The following is a 19,192-nucleotide window of genomic DNA, read 5'->3' on the forward strand; positions in this document are numbered from 1 at the left end:
TATATATATATATATATATATATATATGTAATGGATGTTTAAATTTCTCTCTTTTATTTTTTATTTTTTATTTTTGTTCATCAGAAGAGAAAAAAAATTCAGAATTACCCTTTTTTTATTATTATTTTTTGAAAAAAATTTGTTTTTTTTTTGTTTTTCTTTTTTGTTTTTTGGTTGAGTTCGGGGTTTCCTAGGAATAAAAATGTTAATGTAATCTACTTAGTATTTTCGTGCGTATAAATTACTGATTTGGGAATATATATATATATATATATATATATATATATAGTGATTAAAGGAGGATTGATTTAATGAGGTTAATAGTAAAGTAATGATGATTAGTTTGTAATATTGGAATCATTATCATAATAAAATTTAATTTGTCTTCAAATCTAACAAAATCATTGGCGTTGGATTTTAGCCAAAAAAAAAAAAAAAAAAAAATGTCCTTTTTATTTTCATCAAGCTAGAAATTGAATTGAATTATTAGTAAATATTAATGTTAAATGAATAATTCCATAATACTCGGTTACCTACAATTTTATCGTAAATTATGAATTAAGATATTTCGAACATAATTTAACGTATCAAACATTTAAAAATAAAACATGATATATAATAATAATAATAGAGTAAATTCAATTATTTGTGAAAATTCATTCTATATGGATAATAAAAAAGAGAAAAAAAAAAAGAAATTTTCTTAGCTCAATTGTGAGACATGTTGACAGCCTAAAAGGAAAGAAACAATTCAATGGTAAACATTGGATTCCTTTAAAATAAAATTAAAAAGCCATCTCTAATCTCATACCTCCTTGGAGACCCAGTGTACTCGCTCGGTGCCTGACTCTGATACAATTTGTAATAGCCAAAACTCACTGCTAACAGATATTGTTCACTTTAACCCGTTTCGACGTTAGTCTCACAATTTTAAAACGTGTTTGCTAAAGAGAGGTTTCTATGTACTTTTAAGGAAGTCTTTGTTTCCTTTTACGAATGGACGTAGAATCTGTAAAAAAAAAAAAAGAAAATAAAAGTATATATATATATATATATATATATATATATATATATATATATATATATATATATATATATATATATATATATATAATTTTAGTCAAAGGGAAGCATTAATTATATAAGTATATGTGAGAAAGCATAGTAATTTTGAAAATAAGGAGTGGGTGGTCACAACCTAAATATTGTAGACTTTTTAGTCCTCAATTATATCATATACCCTTATCTTCATTTTAATTACATATTCATTATTTTTATTTATTTATTTTTATAAAAATTAATTAATGAATTATTTGACCAAGTCAAAGGGGGCAATGGTTCCCCCACTTCCTTGTTTCATGGCAAAAAGGAAACTATATATTACATATATAAAGTAAGAGAATCAAAATTTTCATATTATTAAATTATATTGAGTAATTAAAATACCCCTTAATTAATTAATTAATTTTATATTGAATACCCATGGGTTTTTTATTTTTTAAAATAATTTTTTAAAAGGGGATATTAAATATATTGAATATTTAATTTTAGCCATGTTTTTATTGACTAAATAATATAATGAAATATTAGTTTTAATATATTGTTTTGAAACTATATATTATAAATCATACATGTATGGCTCCATAATTATATACTATGCTTTCTCAAAGGGAAAATGCAATGATTTGAATACATATCCACTTAGCCAAAAGGGAAAACTTAATTAATTGCTTTCATTTCTCTCCGCTTTTTCCCTTTGTCAAACTTCTTAAGCGTGCTTCTCTACATCTATGTTCATCGATAATAATTCAAACCTAATTATGGTTGATTAAGAAAGATTAACGAGATAATCATATATTAAATTGTACGAACGAACGAAAAGATTAATGCATTATTACTTTAAAAATTGGTAGAGAAGTGCACGTTTTAGGTTTTCTTTGAATATTGTTGGTGCACCTTGGTGCAAGGAGACCCATGCTCAACGATGGTATAATTTTCGATCGGTAAATAGCCCAATTATTTATTTATTTTTTTGTCGTTATTTATTTGACCTTTGGAAGATGTTTAATTAGGGCATCCTTCCCTTGCACCAAGGTGGAACCATGTCTATCCATAAGCATCCTTGATTTTATTCTGGTCTCTTCAGTGGTCACGTCTTCCATAAGGGGTATAGTCATAAATGTGGGTTCCTCTCGGGCGAGTCTTCCTTTAAATTATATGGCAGAGATCATTCTAAGGTTACTTGGTTGTTTGATGCTTGTAGGTATTACTGTGGGTTTGTGATCATCCGTGCTTCACGTCTTCCTTTCTCTTTGTCTAAGATTAGGCTAAAACTTTAGATTAGAGACATGACCCGAGATAGGAATACAGTAGGATTTTCAAGCTACGTTCAAAGGATTAATAAAGCGTTAAATTTTGTTGAATATGTAAACTAAAGCGACACGGGAAAGAACATAAAAGCTTCTCCATCAATACAAGAAAGTAGTAATCTATATAGTTAACCAATGTCAACATAGAATATGATCAAAAGAGGTATTATGGGAAGGATCTTTTGATGGTGAGAGTTAATCGAAGACAACAAGATCTTTGGATTCAAATAATTGAATTCCCCATTCATTTTGGTGCATAGAAATACAAAGGAAGATCATGATGGCCTCCAAAATCCAGTTAATTAAACCAAATTTATCAGCTTTTTCTCCACAAATTGTACTCATTGTTCAACAGTAACGGAAAGTTCTCAAACCCCCTTTATGAATCATTGCTTAAAAGTCTAAATAACACCGAAAAAGAATGTAATCGATCATTGAAGTTTCTTTCTTTTATAATTCAATCATTCTACGTATTATCATCATCTCGTGTGATTCGTATGATAATACATATAGTTCTACAATATACGTGTGCTACTAAGATAAAGTCTTACACGACGATTATTATGAACATCATCATCTGTAATATCATTTTCCTTCCTTATCAAGCTAAACAAATCGATCACATTAGTGTTTTTGGGTATTTTTTATTTTAACTCTCTCTTCGGCTATAAAATGATGGGCCAAACTAACCTTTCACTCTACTCCTAACTTAACACCACTTTTCAATTCATCCTATCTTTGGCTATCATCTCTTTGCTTCTACACTTGCCTTGTTCCCCTTTTGCATAGGACGGAAAATTCTCCTTCTTCCTTTGTACCTTCGAGAAAATAACTTTTGGTAACTAACATCGATTTAAACGTATCTAAATAGATAAAATATCATGATCTTCGAGATTGGGTGGTAGCATTAAGTTCTAGAGTTTTCAAACCCGACATTTCAATTTTTCTAGTGTTGAGCGTTTGATCAATCAATCTTACATATATGTATAAATAAAAGATATTCAATTGGTTTTTAGGAGAAACAAAACCAAATTTAAGAGATATTGATTACACGTGCTAAGGAATGTGGAGGGAAGCATGATTTAGCACACGAAACTAAAAGATATAAAGGCAATAAGAAAATGGTAAAGGAAGCAAAAGTTAGGGGCAGGAGGTTCCTGAGGAAGGGACAGAGCAAATGAATTAAATGAGCAAAAGGAATCCCACTGCAATTTGTTGAGAAGCATGCCAACAACTCTCCCCTTTGCCATTATTAAATTATTATACCCTCTTTTTTTTTTTCTTTTTAATAAGCTTAAACCCACTTTAAAATTCATTTTTTAAAAATTAAATCTCTTTATGCTATCAATTATGAGATTAATTTGGACAGGTTCTTTAAATTTGGTCATAATAGCGAAATCAAAAACTTCTACCTAACTTTGAATATTACATTGAATGAGTTGATATTTTATTGGATATACAATTTCTCTATTGTTTTTCTTTTGTTTCCATACATTTTGTAAAGAGTATTAAGAACTAACAAGTTAGAAGATGAAAAATATAGGAACCAAAAGGTTTGTTTATACGTGAAAAAACCGGTCCCTCCACGTGCCTTAAGTCGGTCCACCCGTGAAGCAATTTTAGCCTGCCTAGAGAAAAAAACACTTAGTTACATGAAACATCACATGTTGCAAGGTGCAAGACAGGTATGCAGTTGAATGAAGTTAAACCATCACCCTTGGTTTGCGTAAAGGGTAGGGAAGTGGAAAAAGCCTATCTTTTTCTAAAGAACATTACATCTTAAATACATAGTTATGAGCTCAATGACTCAGTCATTGTACTATTTTCAAGTTGTTCAATCGTTAAGAAACTTGACATGTGATAGAATATTGGAAATGTTAATCAAACTTATTGCCGGTTTCCCCTATAATACACAATGCTAAACAGTTAATCCAAGCAAATAATTTGTGCATGGCAATAGATGGTTATTTGCATGATGAAGTAGAAATGAGGCGTACTGAGAACTGACCTCTTCAATCCTCGCCGTCTGGACGTGGAGTATTCAAAGAAAGAATCTGATATAACAGATTTCAGCAGCATTAAACTAATCCTTCCTGCAGCAGGGTCTCACACAACACTTCGTCCCCTTTACAAATAGATGTACTATGTTGTCCTTAATATGTCTTTGGGCCAAACCAGTTCTCGAAGTTGACCATGCACCAAACATTGTTTCAGTCTCCTTGGCAGAAAAACCATTATTGCTAAGATCCAGTAATTGCAACGTTTTTGCCATCCCAATGGCAGTTGAAAGTGGTAAAATAGATTGGCAATCAAGAGACGCGGATTTCCTTTCACATGAACTTGCACAACTATCATCAATCCCAGATGCTGCAGCCTCTCTAATTGGCTCCTCACTGTCTGCAACTTCAAGATGATTGTATTCAGCGTTTACCTCCTCTAAATTCTGTTGGGCAGGGTCCAACTCCTCTATTGAACATGTTAGGCCTTGAGGTTTAGATATATCGTGGCACGGTTGTTTAAGTTCTTTACTTTCTTTCTCTGTTATGTTACATTGCAGGGCATGTCTATCAAGATCAACGTTGTCGGCAAGATTGAGCTCTTCAAGATAGTAGTTACCTGATACAAAATTAACATTAATAACAAAAAGTTGGCCATTTTGGGCCTCGTATGAAAACTTTGCATTAATGTTACAACCTGCTACAGACTGAATGATTTGAACTACTCCATCTAGGCCAAGCTGACACTTGTTGAGAAGCAGGACTTTTAAGCCACATTGAGGGTTAGCTATTAGTGACGATACTGCATTACAACCCTGTGGTCATGCTGAATAATCAGGACTTTGAATGCGCGAATGAATCAGTCAGGATAAAATTGCTGACTTTACAACGTCAAGGTAAACAGAATACAACTTAATAATAGGCATGCCAGGTTCGATGACATAACATAATCAAAATGAAGTCCGATAATTGACCTATTAATCATATTTGCTCCATTGTTCAGAAGATACGGTTCCTTCTTAGCAGGATTAAAATGTCTGATACGTATCTAATTAAGAACACAACCCAAATTAACTATCATATGGATTGTGTAATCTCAGCGCAATCACACTCATGAATCGAGAGTTTATAACCTATTCAATGGGGCTACCTCTCTCCTAAAAGCAACTTCGTAACTGCAAACCACACCGCACTTCCTACATATCAAGAACATTTCCCAAACGTAACTATTCAAACTTTCCTTTTTAGCCCTCTTCGTGAATGATAGGTGAAAGTGTACTTGGTGCATAATCCAACAAAGTAACTTGATAAGAAGTTAAAATAGCTTAGTTAACAAAAAATGGCATAAAAGTTTATTAAGGATAACTTGTATTGTTATAAGAAAATCACTAAACAACCATGACCAATATGAGAAGAGTATAGAAGTAGGCGATTTTAACGAACCTCTTGCATGATGGCATTCCCAGAAAGATTCAGCTCATGAATGCGCTGTATAATAGAAATGCAACCACCAAATTTGACAAGGTACTTGGATGTCAGTCCACAATAAGCTAAGTCAAGTTTCACAAGCTCTTCACTTCCGCTAAATGACTCAGTTATCTCTAATGCAGCATCCTGCGGAGTTTAGTAATGTCTTGTCACCAAACGGAAGAATAATGCTTGCTACTGCACAGAAAGGTAAATAACAAAAAGAGGGGGAAAAAAATAAAGGAATGCGTCATAGAATTCACCCACATCTCCAATACCAGTGCTCCCAAGCATTAATCCAGACAACCCCAAGGATTTAATAAGCTGGAGAAGGCCTTCCAAAACAGGCTTGCTCAACTTCAAACCACTTAGACTAAGACTTGTAAACCTACAAAAAGACCAGGTCGTTCATTTAAATTTTCTCCAGGAGATTTGAACTTTAAAACTCTGCAAAGAAAAGCAGAAATATAATTCTGTTCATCCAACCTATTCAGTGCCGTGAGCTTAACAAATAAACTACTGAGGGCATTTCCAGAGATTGAGTTGTATCCTGTCGAAGAATGATTGGAAAATTTAAGTCCCTAAATATAAAGAGGAAGATACCAGTATTGCCATTGTTTTTTCAATTCATGCAAAAAAAAAAAAAAAGTAACCTATATACAGCTTTTCAAGGGATGCTCCAACTTCCAATGCATCAGTAACCTTCTGAATTGTTCTAGATGTGATGGAACATCGTTCAATGTTCAAGCTCCAAAGACCTGGGAAAATGAAAACAATCAAGCTATATCTGAAAAATAAATCGAAGTGAAAGGTTATTGACATTCAACCAGAACCTCAGTGCATATTATTAGAACTCAATTAATATAGCTGAAATCAAGATGCATCAATGATTTTAAAATACGAAGAAAAAAAGACAGAATAAAGAAATTCGTAGAGACACCAACCAAATTTCATATAGGGCTCAAACGACACGAACTATTTATAAAATCACTTCTAAATCGGCAATGCATTTACCTTTGCAGTTTTTTAAGATAGTTGAAAGGTATGATCCACAAGCATCGGTTAGGCGATTTCCAGATATGTTAAGCACTTCCAATCGAGTGAAAAGAATAGGGCATTCACAAATCTGAATATTGGGGTATTAGTAACAGAGACAATTCCAGAATTTTAAAAAATAATAAACCAAAAGAACATAGCACAGGGCTACACGAGAACACAGGCCAAGGCAAACGAGGGAGATGCAAAAAGAATGTGAAAATCAACATTAAAGAGACGCCCAAGAAATGCTAAAAACCAAAAGCCAGAAATGAGGCATTGAAGTGAAGCACACTTCAAACCTCCTTTCAATGCCCTTCTACAAATGCAAAAATGCTTTTGTTTCTTTCTAATTGAGTACTCCAAATAATAGTAAAAGTACCCAATGCAGCCTAAGCTCTCTCAAAGAACTCACAAAGGAAATCTTTATTCACACTCAATATTGCTCAAATCAGATCTAATACCCTGAAGCCTCTATTAGTTTGTTTGTGGCAACAACACTCCTTGCTCGTTGCAGTACAATCATTTCCAGTCCTAACACAAAACGGGAACAATCTTGCAGCCCTGCATTTATCCAATCCCAAATATCCACTTTGTAACCACATCACTTTTAGCAAACAATACAAAAGAAAACTGTAATCTAGGTTCAGATGTTTCTAGGAACAAAAATCTTTCTCCATAAAAGAGTTCTAGTAATCCTCCTAGATGTAAACGTCTTGCATGAAGAGTCAAAGAAAACTTTAATTTAAATGTTTAAAAGGATATATGAAACCTGGAATAAAGCAGTTGGACCAAATCGATTGCAGTGTAAATCTAACGTTAAGTCATGTGTCTGGCTGGACTGCTTGAAGACCTGCTGAATTTTCTCCATCGTTCCATTTCCTGCAGCATATGAGTTATAAGAACGCAAACAGTACTACTACCCCAAATACTAATAGTATAGTTTGCATGTCCTATTCAGTTCAGGTTTCATTTGTCAAGTTTTCACGTGTAATACTTTCTTCTCAGATATTTCAATGTTCTAACGGAGCTGCTTCTTAAGTGTCAAAGTTAGTAATAATACGAACCATACAGACTCCTATCTTAGTATTTTAAAAAAAAAAAAAATCCAAAAAAACTTTAACTTCTTTTAAGTATGTGAAATGGTCTCTATTTGGGAACGTCAATTTTAACAATAAGAATAAACTTGCCTAAGAAATTGTGAGAAAGGTCTAATATAGCAAAAGTTTTCTGGATGTGCAGCGCATTCAACAGTGGACTTATAGATAAGTCTTGCAGATCACAATCAGGCACCGCAATCTCGTCATCTGAAGCCTAGAATACATAAGATAGATGCCAGTCAAATCAATATAATCCACCTTGAAGAAAGACATTGCAATCATTTCTTGCAAGAGTTTGTCCCATTCAGAATGAGGGTAGCATTAGGTCAACTAACACCAATGACATACCTCCAGATTGTACAGTTTTTTCAGCAACTTCATGTTAGGTGTCTCGGATAACTCCTTGCAGTAATCAATATAGAGTTTTATCAAGGGTTTTGAAACCCATCCTGTCAAGGTATAAAACGATGTTTTTCATTAAGTTGACTCTATCAGCAAATAACCCCTTTGTGAACAACAACACATCCTGTCAAGGTGTAAGTAATTATTTTATTTATTTGACACACAGAATTATACGTCTGGTGTCACTTTAAGTTCAGCAATCAAGAAACTAATGACAGCATTTATACTACATTTGGCGAACAATGAGATTGATAATATTGTTATTTGAAGTAATCGTGGGATATACAGAACTATAGTATAAGGCTAAATGATAGATAAACAGTTCAGAAAAATACCAAAAACCGGGGAAATTGGTTTTGGTTCAATCAATAGCCTTAATATTGACAATTCCCTCAACTAAAAGCTGAGATAGAAACCTAGTTTCTCATATACAACAACTGGACAACTCCCAAATTCTGAAACGATCACAATTGACGAAACAAGAATAAAAGTCATTATTCCGTGCCATCCACGATGTGAAATGGCATATTGATAAACAATATTGGATGAGACCGCGCACCATATACAACATAAGATTGACATGCTTAAGAACACTTTTGGTCCCTAAACTCTCCTTAAAGTAACAATTTAATTATCAACCTTTAGTTTGTAACAATTTAGTCGTCCCTATACTTTTAAATTTTGAGTGTCAATTTTTATAACATAATTACTTAAACTTTATAGTTTATAAACACTTGGTCTCAAAAAAATTGACCAATCTAATAGATAAGGAGTTTTATTAAATGTTAATAATATTTTTCACAACCAAAACTAAATAGTTACAAATTTTGAAGTATAAAGACTTATTTATTACAAAATTGGAATCGTAAGGACTCACAAATTAAATTTTAGGGTGTTAAGTGGTGATTAACATGATATCGAAACAGAAGATCTTGTGTTTAAATTCATGTATGTCATTTTCTCCCCAATTAATATTGATTCAACTTCTTGGAACTTCAAAAAATTTTCAAGATCACAAATGAAGTGTTGATATAATTAAATTTATCATAACCCATCAGCTTAAGCTTTTGGATTTGGTGGTAATTTAACTAAGAGACTAAATTTTTATTTCTACCAATGCTTAGAGAACAAAGTGTTTATGATAAAACATACATCCAAAAATGAAATCATGAAAATAAGTTTATGATAAAACATACCATTGACGACGGCATCAAACAAAAGATTTCTCTCATGGCCATAGGGTTTTAAAAATTCAAGGTTCTCCAGAGTTCTCCCATCACAACTTATATGTTGAATCACAGGTAACAGACCTAAGAAGGCATGTAAAAGAAAAATATTAGGAATTGTTTAGCCCACTGTATCACACATGTCGATGAAAATCAAATTTTTAAAATTGAGATACAAGGGGACAAAACTGATTGTGCTACCAACAGATGGAATATGCTATTTTGATTTTCATAGATATTTCTCCACACACTTTACCCGACTAAATGCTTAAATCAACATCCATAAGATGTTTTTTTCAATCAACCTCCAACCTCCAAACCATGAAGGGCTATCGTGGAGAAGGTTTTACAGCCATCCACCCTTTCGAGATAGAGGATAGCCCTCCAGTGTACTACTTTCTTCGCAGTCTTGTAAAATATTTGGCTTGGGGAGATTAGGGGTTTCTATAGAAGCAGAGGGTTCATGGAGAAGGTTTAGGTCTTGGTTAGGTACAAACTCTAACTTTAGGTCTCTATACTAAGAAGTGATTGTCCTTTTCTCTCTCTTTCTTGGAAATGGAACCCTTTCTCGTACTTGTGTCATTAGCTAACCTTTTGTTTTCTTGGCTCCTTTGTCATAGGCTTTCATCTGTTGTACAAGCACTCTTTTATATTTATCAATAAAAACTGCTTTTATCAAACAAATTTTCTGGGAAGAAATGGAGGAAAATTTGATAGGAGCATATAACAAATAAAGGTATTAGCATGCTGATTGGATAAAAAAAATTCTTTTTTTTTTTATAAGAAAAAAAAAGTGTTTCAACGAGAAGAATGTGGCATAAAAAAAAAGAGACCACAAAAGGTCAATCTGTCCTCCTAGAAAAGCTTCATTCTACTTCAGGAATTTTTTTATCACCTTTATTCTCCCGAAAGTACCGAAGTATAGGATCTACGGATTCCTTTCAATAGGAAGACCAAGTGCTTCATCCGCCTACAACAAGAACGACATCTACGAAGACTGGCCGAGAACTCTATTATCATCACCATTGCTAGTAATTTTTGGTACACTACTTTTAGAAAAATATACTCCCAAACATGAGGTAAATTCAGAGATAGACTCATGATACCCCAACAACTAGGCCTTCTAATTCTCCTCATTTCGTACCACATATCGTTTATAAACTTTTAACCAAACTCATAAAAATACTTTTGACATTTGGTTCTGTGAAGAATAACAATGTCTGGATTAACTGGAATAAACAAATCACTAACTGTGCTCATTTTATACATACACCCAATCCTTCAACATTCTAGAAAAGAGCCTTCGTCAAATATCAAACACATCCTCAACTTCATTTAAGGCATGCTTTCAGTAATTAACAGATCACTCTAGAATTCTTAATTATCTAACCCACTTCAAGACCTATTGCCTCGCTAGCTGCTCTCCCCTCCAACATTACTCCGCTTGGAATGAGGGACATTTTCAAAGAAAACAACGCCAAAGAGGTAATCTTGGAAAAACTAACAGTAGAAGATTTGAAACTAACATAGACTCACGTGGAGAAGTCTCAATTTAGTCTACAAAGAATTCAGACATGTTGACACGTTGTCATTGTAACGGCCCAGATCCACCGCTAGCAGATATTGTCCTCTTTGGGCTTTCCCTTTCGGGCTTCTCTCAAGGCTTTAAAACGCGTCTGCTAGGGGAAGGTTTCCACGCCCTTATAAATGGTGGTTTGTTCCTCCTCCCCAACCAATGTGGGACATCACAATCCACCCCCCTTCGAGACCCAGCGTCCTCACTGGCACTCTTTCCTTCCTCCAATTGATGTGGGACCGCCCCCAAATCCACCCTCCTTTGGGGTCCAGCGTCCTTACTGACACACCGCCTCGTGTCTACCCCCCTTCGGGGAACAGCGAGAAGGCTGGCACATCATCCGATGTCTGGCTCTGATACCCTTTGTAACGGCTCAGATCCACCTCTAGCAGATATTGTCCTCTTTGGGCTTTCCCTTTCGGGCTTCCCCTTAAGGCTTTAAAACGCGTCTGCTAGGGGAAGGTTTCCACATACCCTTATAAATGGTGGTTTGTTCTCCTCCCCAACCAATGTGGGACATCACAATCATAGATTAATATCATTTAGCCCCATGATTTTAATTATTTCATTTTTTTAGTAAGGCCATCCATCTTATGTACCCATAATTACTTAAGATATTTGAGCAGAAAAAATGTAAGTATCTGGTAAATACCCTCTGATCTCTTTTCAAAGGGAAGTTGTAGATAGTAAATGCATGCTAGTTCTTCCTTCGCAGATTCAATGGTTAGCATATCTCCAAATGATTCAATCTCTATGTGTATCAGCTTATTATCAATTTTGAATGTAACACATTCCTGCAATTAGAGAATATCTTAGGAGTTAGGTCAGAAGCTTATGACAACAGTAAACAAAAAACTTAAATTTAAAATAATCTTGGCATGAGTGTAAGCCATTGACAAAATAAGTATCTCAAGCTAGCATTTCAAAGAACACTTACACCCTGCTCAGAAGGATTCAACTTGGTAGCATTATATTTATGCAACAGATTTTCCGAGATGTCAACTTCAAATTTTGAGCCACTAGCAGCAGAATCAGAACGAAATATTTCTTCAGCATTTTGAGTTCCAAAAACTTTATCATTTTGAGAAGCGATAATTCGACTCTTGTATTTATATGAACCAGTGCTTTCTTCAATGTCTTCGCAAGACCTGCTTGCATGTTTGCTGGTTGTTACTGAACCCTCCTACCAAACAAAATATTAAACGATAAAAGTTATTCAAACACAAGCATGATAATCCTCAAAGACCCAATTTGAGATATACCTTAATTTCTGCAGCAATATTTCCTGAGCATTGTTTATTCTTGTCTGAAATTGAGGAACAAACACAGCCAACACTCAGTCAATGGTTGTGAAAGTCTATAGCTCAAACAAGTTAAGGAGTAAAAACTAACTCTCATCAGAAGTTGCAGAATTCTCTCCCCGGCATAAATGAGGCCTTGATTTTGAGAAATCAATCATTTCATCCTCACCCTCATCATCAGAAAGAATCACACGAACACGTTTACGACCAATGGTAGTCTGTTGGCTACCAGCTGACTGAGACAAACTTTTAGGCGAAAATTCAGAAGGGTTAGAAGAAGCATTGTATTTTTCCATGTCAATTGATTTGATTTTAGGTGAACTTTCATGCCGCTTGAGGGATGACGTAGAAGTAACTGGGTCATTTGGCTCTTCTAAATCAGCTAAAGATTTTGAAGAATTAAACCTGCTGTTACAAGATTTTCTAGTTTCTGACAAGCACTCATTAGATGGAATGTCTGACAGAGCCTCTTCTGAATCAGTTTCAGAGCAGCAATCCTCTGCTACAAATTTTGTTTCATTACCACTTTTCGTTTTTTCCTTCAATTGGTCAATTTGGGACTGTAACCGCCTGCAAAATAGACATCATCTTCTCTATTTATTTTATGGGAGCTCATAACACGAACAAGCTTAACAAGTCATGACGTCTATAAAAGAAAAAATCGAGCTCTATAATATCCAAAATTATTTTCTAATCACTAAATGAAGAAGTCCCATAAATATAAACTGATTATGTTCTCACTTCACGTATAGTACACTTACCTAGCTTCTTCCACATTATCAAATCGTATCATGTGGCTATAATGCATATTCTCCAGAGCTGAAAGCTGGACAGAAGGAAGTTTAGCCTCCAGAGCAATCCTACAATATAGGCAACCAAATAAGCATCAAACTATCCCTCAAATGCAAGGACATTAAATGTGCCATCAGTGTTTATCAAAATGCCTGAACCATTGATTTTGAGAAAACTAATTTTTGCACTCTTCATCTTTTTAATGCAAGTGCAAGTTTAATGGTAATGAATAAAGAAGCAACCCAATCTTATTTTCAAATTGCTCAAAGAAGTATCATTACGGTAATTTATATGTTATCAAAGCGTAAAAGCATCCATAATCACATCAATTTTTAAATTAAAACCCCATTAAAAGATAGAAAAAAGAAGGGGGGGAAAAACACAAAATACTTGCAGAAGTTTAGGCTCTTAAGTATTTTGATCAATGATTACCGGGAGTGTAACTTTAGAAGATAGCATAACACAATCTCTTCTAAATTTTATGATTTCAGAAGTAAAGTAAGTCTATCTCAGAACAAGGAACCCAAAAGGAAAGACCCGAAGGTTTTTTGCGAAGGCAATAAGGTGCAAACCAATCAAAATGAAGCGAATTTCTTACTATGCATCATTTAAGAATCGATTACAGTATTAGTAAACTGTGAGTTTATGTGTTCCCACAAAAACATGGTTTAAATTCTGGGAACTAGTGCTCTTCAATTGGAAGAACTAACGTATCAACTGCTAAATTTTTGTATTTTAAACTCAAAAACGACACTGAGGAAGAATGCCTTCAACCCTCACATGCGCTATATATATATAATGAATCACAATATCATTGAGAAAAAAAATGAAAGAATGCAAGGACATCAAAAAAATCCCAAGCCCACAATAAAACCTTACATGCTCTATGAAGTAGAAGATAAGGAAAGAAAAATGGAAATCCTAAAGAATGCAGTTGAATACCTGTAACTCTCCTCAAATGCATCTAATGCTTCTGTCCACTTGCCATCACAGTCGTAAACGTCACCAATATTAATCTTGGCCAGTGCTTGTCCCTAATATAAAAGATTGAAAGAGCATAAAAACAAACCAGAATAGCACTATCACCACATATGAAAATTTTCAACTCACTGAATCCGAATTCTCGCATAGGTTAAAATACTTTGACTTCAAATATGTTTTCACAAGATACATTTGAGGAGATAATTCTTTCATAGGTTAAAATACTTTGAATTCTCGCATAGGTTAAATTTTCACAGTTCTTCCAAATAATATTCGCAAGAGAAAAAAAAAATCTATACAAATGAAGATAATTCTTTCTTACTGAAGAAGAATCGGTACAAGACTAATCTATATAGAAGAAAAACAATGGAAAATATCATACATGTAAACAATTACCAATTAAGAGCTAGTTACAAATAAGAAAGAAAAATATACAACAAAAAAATTATCTGTAAATTATAATTTGACATTCCCCCTCAAGCCATTGAATGAATGCTTTCCATTCCCAGTTTGCTCACTAAATTCTCAAAGTTGTTGCTCAATCCTTTGGTGAGGATATCTACTATTTGATTATCGGTGGGCACAAATGGAGTACAAATGAGACCACTATCCAACTTCACTTTTATAAAGTGTTCAACAACTTTTACATGCTTGGCTCTATCAAGTTGAGCTGGAGTATGGACAATACTGATGGCAGGCTTATTACCACAGTAAAGTTTCATAGTTCCTTCCCATGAAATCTTCAAGTATTCTAAGATAATTTTTTATCTGAAGTAATCCATACAATGCTTTTTTCACTTTACAAACCTTATTTCCAGTTTGCTCATACCCGAGTGGACTCCCCACATCACAAGCAGTTTCCAACATTTATCCTTGGTATGCCTCGGTATTTTGCAATAAGTACACACCAAATTATCCTTATTTCCTGATTCTTCTCCTTCCCAGTTGTTAGATTCAGCGTGAGTGATTTGATTATTCATTTTGATACCTCCTACTTTCATGGTTGATCCTTCTGCTTGTGATGAAGATCTTTGCCCAATATTTGGGTCCCAAAAATTTTATTCCAACCGCATCAAATTCAACATTAAGACCCGCAAGAAGAGTGTAAATGAGATTACAAAGAAAACAAACTTGGAAGGAAAATAGCATACGAGGAAACAAGTACCAATTAAGAGCTATTTACAAATGAGTAAATAAAATATACAAAAAATAATTGTAAATTCTAATTTGACAAATATCTTGAAGAGGTGGTTTAATTTTAGGGTGTAGAGTTTAGGAGGCTTCTTTCAATATTACATATAAAACATATGGAACAAACATTACCTCTAAATTACCAATAGACTTGTATACTTCCCAGCTCTTCACATACCATTTAATGGATTTTGTGAATTTTCTTAGTTTTTGATATGACTCACCAATAGCCAGATAAGAATCACTCAGCTTTTCCTTGTCGCAAAGTTCATTTGCAACCCTTTTCTTCCTTTTTGCAAATTCAAGATGCTAAACCACAGCAGAAGTATTAATAAACAACAATGCTAACAAAAAGGAAAACATCCGTACCACAACCATAGTATATAATCCTTACCTAAACTCATATGCACAAAAAGCCTCCTAAATTCATCAAAAAAAAAAAAAAAAAAAAAAAAAAAACATGGAAGAAAAACTCATATAGAGAGCCATACTTTTATTTTAAAAAATGCTTCGTAGGCAGGAAGAATTGCAGTCAAATGCAGAGGGAGCAGAATACCCCAACCAGCAAAAAACGTATGAAACATTTTCCTTATTTTCTACGAAAGCTCCATTTATCATAAAAGAAAACTACATGAAACAACAACTGAGATTGATCAAAGAGATGCTGAAGTTACAAAAATGAACTTGCATGGATAGAGAGAGCACTCCAATTAGAAGTTGTCTGCTGTATAACATTAAATCAAATTCTAATTAATAATTTACAAAACCAATGTGTCAATTTTTTCTTGTCCCAAAGAAAACTATATAGTCAGCTCATTGACAAATGTCTGGAAACATTTTCAAACAAATACTCAAATAGAATAAAAGCCCACGTCAAAACAAACTAAACGGACACAAAATTAACTAAAATTTCTGCATACTCTAACATGCAATTCATGGACTAAGCACTGCCGTACGTTATACCTAAGGAACTAAAATCAAACCTAAAGACGTTTTGTAACTTTAGTTTGGTTCAAGTCTAGGAAAAACAACCACCGCTGCTGCAAAGAAGTTACTTTCTCATTAAAAAATTTTAGTGCAACATAATATGACATTAGAAATTATTGCTTTCACCTGCATCCATGCAAAAATCGTACTTGATTTTTCAATTAAGCAATCAAGAGAAGCATTTTGCTGCAGTAGACATCTGCGCTCACGAGGTGTGCCTCTAGCAGTGACCATTTCTCTCATTAGCTTCTTAAGATTCTGCTCTTCTTTTCTTAGTGCAACCATCACTTGTACAGCTTCCTTAACTGTATTAATATTCTGATCAATTTGCCTTGCCAAAGCATCCTCGTCTTCCATTGATTTTGCTAGATGAAGAGCCTTCCGATAGCAATGAATTGCTTCATCATACTTTTGGACCCTGTAATGCAATTCACCAAGGTTAATGTATCCTTTAGCCTCTCCTTGGCAATGCCCAATATTCTTACAGATAATTATGTCCTTCTCAATATGCTTCTTAGCTTGATCCCACATTCTTAGCTCCATATATACACTTCCAAGGTTGTGATGGAGCCTGCTACGACCATCATCATCCTCATCCACCTCTTCTTCGTCACAAATTTCTAGTCCTTTCGTTAAGATCTTTTTGGCCCCTTCCAAATTATCAAGATCCATTTCAAGCATTCCCAAATTATTATGAGCATCAATATATTCCTTGAGGAATGAACATCCAATTTTTGGTGGGTGATCTTTCAGAAACTTTGCACGTTCCATGGCAGCCTTGAAATACTTTTTGGCATTTCGAACTGAAAAATGGTCGTCGTCAGATTTCAAAAATAGCTCATGGTAAGTACGACCCAGTTGAGTATTAGCTCTTTGTTGTTCCACGAGGTCATTGGCATCTTTGGCTAGCTCTAAATGTTTCTTCTGCAATTAAATATGAAATCCGTAATAAACAATAAAAAACAAATTGAAAATAGAATGGTAAACATAAATTACTCCTGGCCATCATGATATGTTATTGAGCTGTACAACAGCACCTAATTTGGTTTATATTCCACGAGAACATAAAATGAGAAGTAGAAGATAAAACACATAGTATAGGAGACGTAAGAGACGGGCTACTGACAGAACACTGAAAAATAAAAGCACTATCGGTTTACAAATGATTCAACGGCACTTCTAAATCGTTTAAGTTGGAGATTAGTCGACAGAGTCCAGTACAGCTGCCAAAATACTATGAAATGAAACTTTCAATGACTATAGAGCAAAACACGAAAAAACGAACTATATCAGAGTTGTTAATTTCAAGTTTACTTCCCTGTGCATTTTTACGGAATCCGAATGATCGGGTTAATTCGATCCTAAACTATCCCTTCCAAGTCTATGGGGAAGAAATGCCAGCAAGTAAAACAAAAACTACTAAATCATATCCACATCCAACATCTTTACCTGCATAATCAATTTGGCATCGAGAACTACAGAAATTTTATGAACGTATTTTTTTCAGACCAAACCTAATTTTTAACTCCATACATTCCTAGGCACGAACGCTATCCAAAGCCAGAATCTCACCTGATATATAAGAGCATCTTTGAAGTGTTCAAGCCGAAGATAGACCTCGCCCAGAGACTGGCACGTTGCCAGCATATGCTTCTGAGGTAAGTACTTAACCGACACATCGTAATCAATCCGAAACCACTTAAGTGCTTTTACGTATTCTCCTCTATTCTTCAAGATATTGCCGATAACATTGGCCCATTTGGCTTCCTCGTGCCGGTTCCCCTCGGCCTTAGAATTTCGATATGATCGTTTCGCCGCGTCGAATTGTACGCCGTCTCGGGTCATTCCGGTGAGGGCAGTTCCGATGAACGTCGGCGACTGTATTTGTCGCTTAGGATTGGAACAGATATAGCGGCTTGTGTAAGCCTGGAAGTTGCAGAGGATTTGAGGGTTCCGTCTTTGAGCCTGCGAGCCTGCGAGTGAAAGAGATGATCTTCCCGCCAAAATATTTTATTCCTTCTTTTATTCTTTAAATTTTAGGTTCCATTTGGTGCCAATTTTGATGCATACTTTTACCTTCTTGGTTTTATTTTTTGTGTTTTGAAAAAATGGATTAAGGTATTCTCTTATGTCATGGTCACGATATTTACTCTTCCGTTTATGTTTTGTTCTCACTCACATGTTTTTTATGAAAATTTATAATAGTCCTGGTGTAAACAATAGGTCTAGAGGGAATGAGTTGGCCCAATGTTCAATAAGGGCCATGTAAAGGGCTTAGAAGAAATGGATTCAAGTCAGGATAGTAGCCATGATGACCTAGTCTCCAAATTTTTGTGTGCCTTCTTAGTAGAGCCATTGTCGCACCTAACAATGTGACCCGCACCTAACAGTGTGACCCAAGTTATGGCAAAACAACAAAATGCGTCATGGAAACACAATATGAGCATGCGATTAAACGAAACACCACCACAGCCCAGCCTTCTAGTACTCAAGTATCGTATTTTCATTCCATACCTTTCCGAGCCCTTTTAGTTGTTTTTAAGGGTAAAATACAGTTTTGGTAAATCATTTAGAATTTAATACATTTTAGCAGGAAAAAAAAAGAAAAAAAAAACCTTTTAAAATATTTAATTGCGTCCCTCAAACCTTCAATTTTATGCTCGGTAAATCCATGAATTTCAAAAAACATAAAACATGTCAATACAAGAACCTATCGAACATAAAGATGGAAGTTTAAGAGCATATTTGACACTTTATAGAATTTAAGA

General features: G+C 34.4%; 1 protein-coding gene across 4 annotated transcripts; it reads right to left on the reverse strand.

Moving 5' to 3' along the window:
* Window positions 1–3,794: 3,794 nt before the first annotated feature.
* Window positions 3,795–18,430, reverse strand: TSK (tetratricopeptide repeat (TPR)-containing protein). 4 transcript variants are annotated; one of them, XR_015422719.1, is made up of 22 exons: window positions 17,997–18,430; window positions 16,551–17,348; window positions 15,570–15,746; window positions 14,208–14,299; window positions 13,235–13,333; window positions 12,879–13,043; window positions 12,565–12,719; window positions 12,435–12,478; window positions 12,110–12,355; window positions 11,825–11,966; window positions 9,567–9,680; window positions 8,317–8,417; window positions 8,059–8,182; window positions 7,641–7,750; window positions 6,848–6,959; window positions 6,487–6,591; window positions 6,320–6,383; window positions 6,101–6,221; window positions 5,810–5,980; window positions 5,064–5,181; window positions 4,378–4,985; window positions 3,795–3,997 (listed from the first exon to the last, which is right to left on the reverse strand). XR_015422719.1 is itself a non-coding variant. In XM_087127753.1 (20 exons), exons 1-20 carry the CDS (start codon window positions 18,267–18,269, stop codon window positions 4,453–4,455), a joined length of 4,023 nt encoding a protein of 1,340 aa, XP_086983879.1. In that variant the 5' UTR covers window positions 18,270–18,430; the 3' UTR covers window positions 4,161–4,452. The 4 variants fall into 4 exon arrangements, 1 of the variants encoding a protein (XP_086983879.1); XR_015422718.1 differs by having other exon boundaries at window positions 3,795–3,993; window positions 12,565–13,043; XR_015422717.1 differs by having other exon boundaries at window positions 12,565–13,043.
* Window positions 18,431–19,192: the final 762 nt, after the last annotated feature.

This window comes from Cucurbita pepo, chromosome 10 (genome assembly GCF_057944985.1).
Source record: "Cucurbita pepo subsp. pepo isolate OVF chromosome 10, ASM5794498v1, whole genome shotgun sequence".
NCBI classification, from domain to species: domain Eukaryota; kingdom Viridiplantae; phylum Streptophyta; class Magnoliopsida; order Cucurbitales; family Cucurbitaceae; genus Cucurbita; species Cucurbita pepo.